This window comes from Salmo salar, chromosome ssa07, assembly GCF_905237065.1.
Source record: "Salmo salar chromosome ssa07, Ssal_v3.1, whole genome shotgun sequence".
Taxonomy (NCBI): domain Eukaryota; kingdom Metazoa; phylum Chordata; class Actinopteri; order Salmoniformes; family Salmonidae; genus Salmo; species Salmo salar.
In genome coordinates this window covers 64,333,532-64,341,031 of record NC_059448.1, presented here as the reverse complement: position 1 = coordinate 64,341,031, position 7,500 = coordinate 64,333,532, and the positions used below count along the sequence as shown (strand labels likewise).

Genomic DNA, 7,500 nt, shown 5'->3' with positions numbered 1-7,500 from the left:
AACAGTAGAAGGTGTTATCTAGACTACTGTCTTACCTTTTGAACATGCCCATCTTGATAAGGCGTGCCATCACTGAGCCGTCAACTTCTCCAAAGAACCTCCCCACCTAGAGACAGACCGACAGACAGGGAGAAGACCACACTGTCTTTACAACAATACCATTAACATTTCATACACGCCGTTTTTGACAGCATAGTAAATGTAACACACACTACCACATTATATAATACACTACCACATTATATAATACACTAACACATTATGTAATACACTACCACATTATGTAATACACTACCACATTATGTAATACACTACCACATTATGTAATACACTATCACATTATGTAATACACTACCACATTTTGTAATACACTACCACATTATATAATACACTACCACATTATGTAATACACTACCACATTATGTAATACACTAACACATTATGTAATACACTAACACATTATATAATACACTACCACATTATATAATACACTACCACATTATGTAATACACTACCACATTATGTAATACACTAACACATTATGTAATACACTAACACATTATATAATACACTACCACATTATATAATACACTACCACATTATATAATACACTACCACATTATATAATACACTACCACATTATATAATACACTACCACATTATGTAATACACTAACACATTATGTAATACACTAACACATTATATAATACACTACCACATTATATAATACACTACCACATTATATAATACACTACCACATTATATAATACACTACCACATTATATAATACACTACCACATTATATAATACACTACACTGCTCATCAGCTGGGTAGAGGTAGAGGTGTGGAGGTTAGGTGTATGGAGGACAGCTCATCAGCTGGGTAGAGGTAGAGGTGTGTAGGTTAGGTGTATAGAGGTCAGCTCTTCAGCTGGGTAGAGGTAGAGATGTGGAGGTTAGGTGTATGGAGGACAGCTCATTAGCTGGGTAGAGGTAGAGGTGTGGAGGTTAGGTGTATGGAGGACAGCTCATCAGCTGGTAGAGGTGTGTAGGTTAGGTGTATAGAGGTCAGCTCATCAGCTGGGTAGCGGTAGAGGTGTGGAGGTTAGGTGTATGGAGGACAGCTCATCAGCTGGGTAGAGGTAGAGGTGTGGAGGTTAGGTGTATGGAGGACAGCTCATCAGCTGGGTAGAGGTAGAGGTATGGAGGTTAGGTGTATGGAGGACAGCTCATCAGCTGGGTAGAGGTAGAGGTGTGTAGGTTAGGTGTATAGAGGACAGCTCATCAGCTGGGTAGAGGTAGAGGTAGAGGTTAGGTGTATAGAGGACAGCTCATCAGCTGGGTAGAGGTAGAGATGTGTGGAGGTTAGGTGTATAGAGGACAGCTCATCAGCTGGGTAGAGGTAGAGGTGTGGAGGTTAGGTGTATAGAGATCAGCTTATCAGCTCGGTAGAGGTAGGGATGTGGAGGTTAGGTGTATGGAGGACAGGTCATCAGCTGGGTAGAGGTAGAGATGTGTGGAGGTTAGGTGTATAGAGGACAGCTCATCAGCTGGGTAGAGGTAGAGATGTGTAGAGGTTAGGTGTATGGAGGACAGCTCATCAGCTGGGTAGAGGTAGAGGTGTGGAGGTTAGGTGTATAGAGGACAGCTCATCAGCTGGGTAGAGGTGTGGAGGTTAGGTGTATGGAGGACAGCTCATCAGCTGGGTAGAGGTAGAGGTGTGTAGGTTAGGTGTATGGAGGAAAGCTCATCAGCTGGGTAGAGGTAGAGGTGTGGAGGTTAGGTGTATAGAGGACAGCTCATCAGCTGGGTAGAGGTAGAGATGTGGAGGTTAGGTGTATGGAGGACAGCTCATCAGCTGGGTAGAGGTAGAGATGTGTGGAGGTTAGGTGTATGGAGGACAGCTCATCAGCTGGGTAGAGGTAGAGGTGTGGAGGTTAGGTGTATGGAGGACAGCTCATCAGCTGGGTAGAGGTAGAGATGTGGAGGTTAGGTGTATAGAGGACAGCTCATCAGCTGGGTAGAGGTAGAGATGTGGAGGTTAGGTGTATGGAGGACAGCTCATCAGCTGGGTAGAGGTGTGGAGGTTAGGTGTATGGAGGACAGCTCATCAGCTGGGTAGAGGTGTGGAGGTTAGGTGTATGGAGGACAGCTGATCAGCTGGGTAGAGGTAGAGGTGTGGAGGTTAGGTGCATGGAGGACAGCTCATCAGCTGGGTAGAGGTAGAGGTGTGGAGGTTAGGTGCATGGAGGACAGCTCATCAGCTGGGTAGAGGTAGAGATGTGTGGAGGTTAGGTGCATGGAGGACAGCTCATCAGCTGGGTAGAGGTAGAGATGTGTGGAGGTTAGGTGTATGGAGGACAGCTCATCAGCTGGGTAGAGGTAGAGATGTGTGGAGGTTAGGTGCATGGAGGACAGCTCATCAGCTGGGTAGAGGTAGAGATGTGTGGAGGTTAGGTGTATGGAGGACAGCTCATCAGCTGGGTAGAGGTAGAGGTGTGGAGGTTAGGTGCATGGAGGACAGCTCATCAGCTGGGTAGAGGTAGAGATGTGTGGAGGTTAGGTGTATGGAGGACAGCTCATCAGCTGGGTAGAGGTAGAGGTGTGGAGGTTAGGTGCATGGAGGACAGCTCATCAGCTGGGTAGAGGTAGAGGTGTGGAGGTTAGGTGCATGGAGGACAGCTCATCAGCTGGGTAGAGGTAGAGATGTGTGGAGGTTAGGTGCATGGAGGACAGCTCATCAGCTGGGTAGAGGTAGAGGTGTGGAGGTTAGGTGCATGGAGGACAGCTCATCAGCTGGGTAGAGGTAGAGATGTGTGGAGGTTAGGTGTATGTGTCACGGTTTTCGTCGGTAATGGAGGACCAAAACGCAGCAGGTATGTGTAAGCTCATCTTGAGGTTTATTAACTTCCCAAAATGAACACCAAAATAACAAAACAAGTGAACGAACGATACAGACAGTCTGGCAAGGCACAAGGCTAAACACAGAACAATCTCCCACAAACACACAGACAAACACACCCAACTAATGTGGGACTTCCAATCAAAGGCAACACCACACAGCTGCCTTCAATTGGAAGTCCACCCCAATTAACTCTACATAGAAACACACTTACTAGACTACACATAGAAATACATAAACATAGACCATAAACCAAAAACCCGGAAATACTAAATCAAACACCCTTTTTCCAAAACACCACCCCGGACCACATAAAACAAATACCCTCTGCCACGTCCTGACCAAACTACAATAACAATTAACCCTTATACTGGCCAGGACGTGACAGTATGGAGGACAGCTCATCAGCTGGGTAGAGGTAGAGATGTGTGGAGGTTAGGTGTATAGAGGACAGCTCATCAGCTGGGTAGAGGTAGAGATGTGTGGAGGTTAGGTGTATAGAGGACAGCTCATCAGCTGGGTAGAGGTGTGGAGGTTAGGTGTATGGAGGACAGCTCATCAGCTGGGTAGAGGTGTGGAGGTTAGGTGTATAGAGGACAGCTCATCAGCTGGGTAGAGGTAGAGATGTGTGGAGGTTAGGTGTATAGAGGACAGCTCATCAACTGGGTAGAGGTGTGGAGGTTAGGTGTATGGAGGACAGCTCATCAGCTGGGTAGAGGTGTGGAGGTTAGGTGTATAGAGGACAGCTCATCAGCTGGGTAGAGGTAGAGGTGTGGAGGTTAGGTGTATGGAGGACAGCTCATCAGCTGGGTAGAGGTGTGGAGGTTAGGTGTATAGAGGTCAGCTCATCAGCTGGGTAGAGGTAGAGGTGTGGAGGTTAGGTGTATGGAGGACAGCTCATCAGCTGGGTAGAGGTGTGGAGGTTAGGTGTATGGAGGACAGCTCATCAGCTGGGTAGAGGTAAAGGTGTGGAGGTTAGGTGTATGGAAGACAGCTCATCAGCTGGGTAGAGGTAGAGATGTGTGTAGGTTAGGTGTATGGAGGACAGCTCATCAGCTGGGTAGAGGTGTGGAGGTTAGGTGTATAGAGGACAGCTCATCAGCTGGGTAGAGGTAGAGATGTGTGGAGGTTAGGTGTATAGAGGACAGCTCATCAGCTGGGTAGAGGTAGAGATGTGTGGAGGTTAGGTGTATGGAGGACAGCTCATCAGCTGGGTAGAGGTAGAGATGTGTGGAGGTTAGGTGTATAGAGGACAGCTCATCAGCTGGGTAGAGGTAGAGATGTGTGGAGGTTAGGTGTATGGAGGACAGCTCATCAGCTGGGTAGAGGTAGAGATGTGTGGAGGTTAGGTGTATGGAGGACAGCTAGTGTTTGAGTGACCGTAGCCGTCTCTCCTCTACTAGCCTGCGGTGGACTCTGTTCCACTATTCTGCTACCTCTGAGGATTTGGGTTGGGTCCTAGGGCTTTTAGTTTATGAGGACATTTTATTTGAAGGACTCACAAAGTCGTAAAGGAGCAGTCCAGACTCATTGAGATCTCTTTGCTAAGTAATATCTCTGGCATTGTACCATGGGATGTAATGTCCAGTGTGACTGATTGGGTTTGATTTGGGTCATCTGGGCATCACAAGACTGTGTTAGTCCACTGAGCTAAACACTGTGTTAGCCCACTGAGCTAAAGACTGTGTTATCCCACTGAGCTAAAGACTGTGTTATCCCACTGAGCTAAAGACTGTGTTAGCCCACTGAGCTAAAGACTGTGTTATCCCACTGAGCTAAAGACTGTGTTATCCCACTGAGCTAAAGACTGTGTTAGCCCACTGAGCTAAAGACTGTGTTAGCCCACTGAGCTAAAGACTGTGTTAGCCCACTGAGCTAAACACTGTGTTAGCCCACTGAGATAGAGACTGTGTTAGCCCACTGAGCTAAAGACTGTGTTAGCCCACTGAGCTAAAGACTGTGTTAGCCCACTGAACTAAAGACTGTGTTATCCCACTGAGCTAAAGACTGTGTTAGCCCACTGAGCTAAAGACTGTGTTATCCCACTGAGCTAAAGACTGTGTTATCCCACTGAGCTAAAGACTGTGTTAGCCCACTGAGCTAAAGACTGTGTTATCCCACTGAGCTAAAGACTGTGTTAGCCCACTCATATGTTCATTCATCATTTTATTTGTCATTTTACACTACAGTTTGTATGTGTGTGTGTGTGTGTGTGTGTGTGTGTGTGTGTGTGTGTGTGTGTGTGTGTGTGTGTGTGTGTGTGTGTGTGTGTGTGTGTGTGTGCTTGCAGAGGTGCTTCAATTTAGGTATGTGGGGATAGACTATGTTCCCTGTGACCTATTTTAGTTTTAAGGAAGTACCGCTCAAACACAAACACACGTTCAAATAGGCTCATATTTGTCCTGTTTTCCACATGTACAGTGTGAGGTTAAATGAAATGTGTTTTTTGCATATCCCGCTCTACCTGAGACACCCTCAGAGAGTGGGGTCCCAGCCAGCCATTATTGACGGCCCTGGAACAATTAGGGTTAAGTGCCTTGCAGATCGACAGGCTCGGGGATTTGAACTAGGAACCTTTCGGTTACTGGCCCAACACTCTAGCAACTAGGCTACCTTCCGCCCCCACACTGATAAAATATGAACTGAGACAGTTGGCTAAAATGACTCCCCCCTCACCTCCCTGTTCCACAGGTATAGACACAATACAACTAGGAGACTGAAAGAGGTTTCATTTGAAGACACAGACAGAAAAGTGACAACACAATAACTAGCTGTTTCCCAGGGGCTGTGGTTAGGACGCCTCGTTGGTCCTCAGCTGAGAATAACTCATGTTGTGTTTGGTGGATTTGTGTGTGTGTGTGTGTGTGTGTGCGTGTGTGAATGTGAATGTGTGTGTGTGTGTGTGTGTGTGTGTGTGTGTGTGTGTGTGTGTGTGTATGTATGTTTATGTGTGTGTGTGTGTGTGTGTGTGTGTGTGTGTGTGTGTGTGTGTGTGTGTGTGTGTGTGTGTGTGTGTGTGTGTGTGTGTGTGTGTGTATGTATGTTTAGTGTGTGTGTGTGTGTGTGTGTGTGTGTGTGTGTGTGTGTGTGTGTATGTATGTTTAGTGTGTGTGTGTGTGTGTGTGTGTGTGTGTGTGTGTATGTATGTGTATGTGTGTGTGTGTGTGTGTGTGTGTGTGTGTGTGTGTGTGTGTGTGTGTGTGTGTGTGTGTGTGTGTGTGTGTGTGTGTGTGTGTTTGGACTGAGGCTGCATGACACTCATGCCATGTCTTCACCAGCTGTGCCTTCACCGGTGATCTTCCAACATTCCCTCCATCTTGTGCCAATATCAGTTCATTTTAAGTCTTGGTTCCAATGGTTTAGATTTTGTTTCTAAGAGATTGTCAGTTGGATAGGCTCTCTGCAAGGTTTTGTTTAGCTTATCTTTCATATGAATAACCTTTTCTCACTCAGCTAGGATTCACTCTAGATTGCGCTGATGTCCAAAATATTTCAAATAGACATTTTGTGATGCTATGTATACAATTTTTAAGATGCATGTATTTTAACATATCTACATTGGTCGATCCAAAATGACTTTTTAAAGCTGTCATGGCTTTTTAAAGTCGTCAATAAAAGTAATTCCTATTTATAAGTAATTTACGGTTTCTATGCCTTTGGTTTTCCATGTGGACCATTTTATCGGAGACTTCTGAAAAGCTATCCAAGGATTGTTCCATGGGGGGTGTTTTCAGGGAGGGATATTGGTTCTTGTAGAACACGTTTCATTTTCTTCCATATTGTTTTAGTGTTCTAAACTAGGACGGTTTTAATAGTTCTTTATACTTTGAAAATAGACACATAACAAGATTCTGGTGATGGATGAGCATGCACATCTTCAATATGGACCCATTGTTCCTCTTTAGTGCATTTAACTATATGTAGCAAGTAAAAGCCTTGGGTAGTGAGTTGATACAAGGTTAAAACCACTCTCGGTGGTTTTTATTGTCAGTGTATCGACGTAAAACCACTCACATTTTTAAAGAATGTCATCGGTGTGGTAATTGGTATTACCGAAAATATATAGAAAACCTTGGGAGCCATGCCATTCTGAAGATGTTTATTCTACCTGTAAGATTTATGGGAAGACTGTTCCATTTAACTAGATCTGATTTCATATTGTTCTTTTCTCTCTCCCCACCCATAACATTTCTGTCGCATCTTGTGCCATAGCCTACACTTGTCTGTCCAACACGCATGTAAACAACTAGCTTGCCTGCTCGATCTGCACTGATAGGTTAAGTCATTTAATGAGCTAAATGTAAAAACAATAGATTTCACAGATTAAAAAAGGAACAGAAAAAAGGAACGATACATAAACCAGTACTTTTTGGGGATTCGAACCAGTTCAGAACTTTATTTTGCTGGTCGGAACAGTGGAACAGAACAAAAGTTGTTTTGTTCAGAACGAAATGATTGGAAAATAATTTTGGTTCCAACCTATCCTAAGTACTTCATATTTGATGTGGTCCCCTTAAAGGATTGCTGTAGATCCTGAATTATTATTTTACCTATTGCCATTTTTTTCTGTTTTTTTTTACCCAACGTTCATTTTATAT

General features: G+C 44.7%; 1 protein-coding gene across 7 annotated transcripts in view; it reads right to left on the bottom strand.

Moving 5' to 3' along the window:
* LOC106592269 (voltage-dependent calcium channel subunit alpha-2/delta-4) overlaps positions 1-7,500 on the bottom strand; it is a 241,091-nt gene that overhangs the window by 24,997 nt on the left and 208,594 nt on the right. For all 7 annotated transcript variants that reach the window (XM_045722452.1, XM_045722455.1, XM_045722456.1 and 4 more), the window contains one exon: positions 36-106. In XM_045722452.1, coding sequence (XP_045578408.1) covers positions 36-106 — 71 coding nt within the window. The remainder of the gene's footprint in view (positions 1-35; positions 107-7,500) is intronic.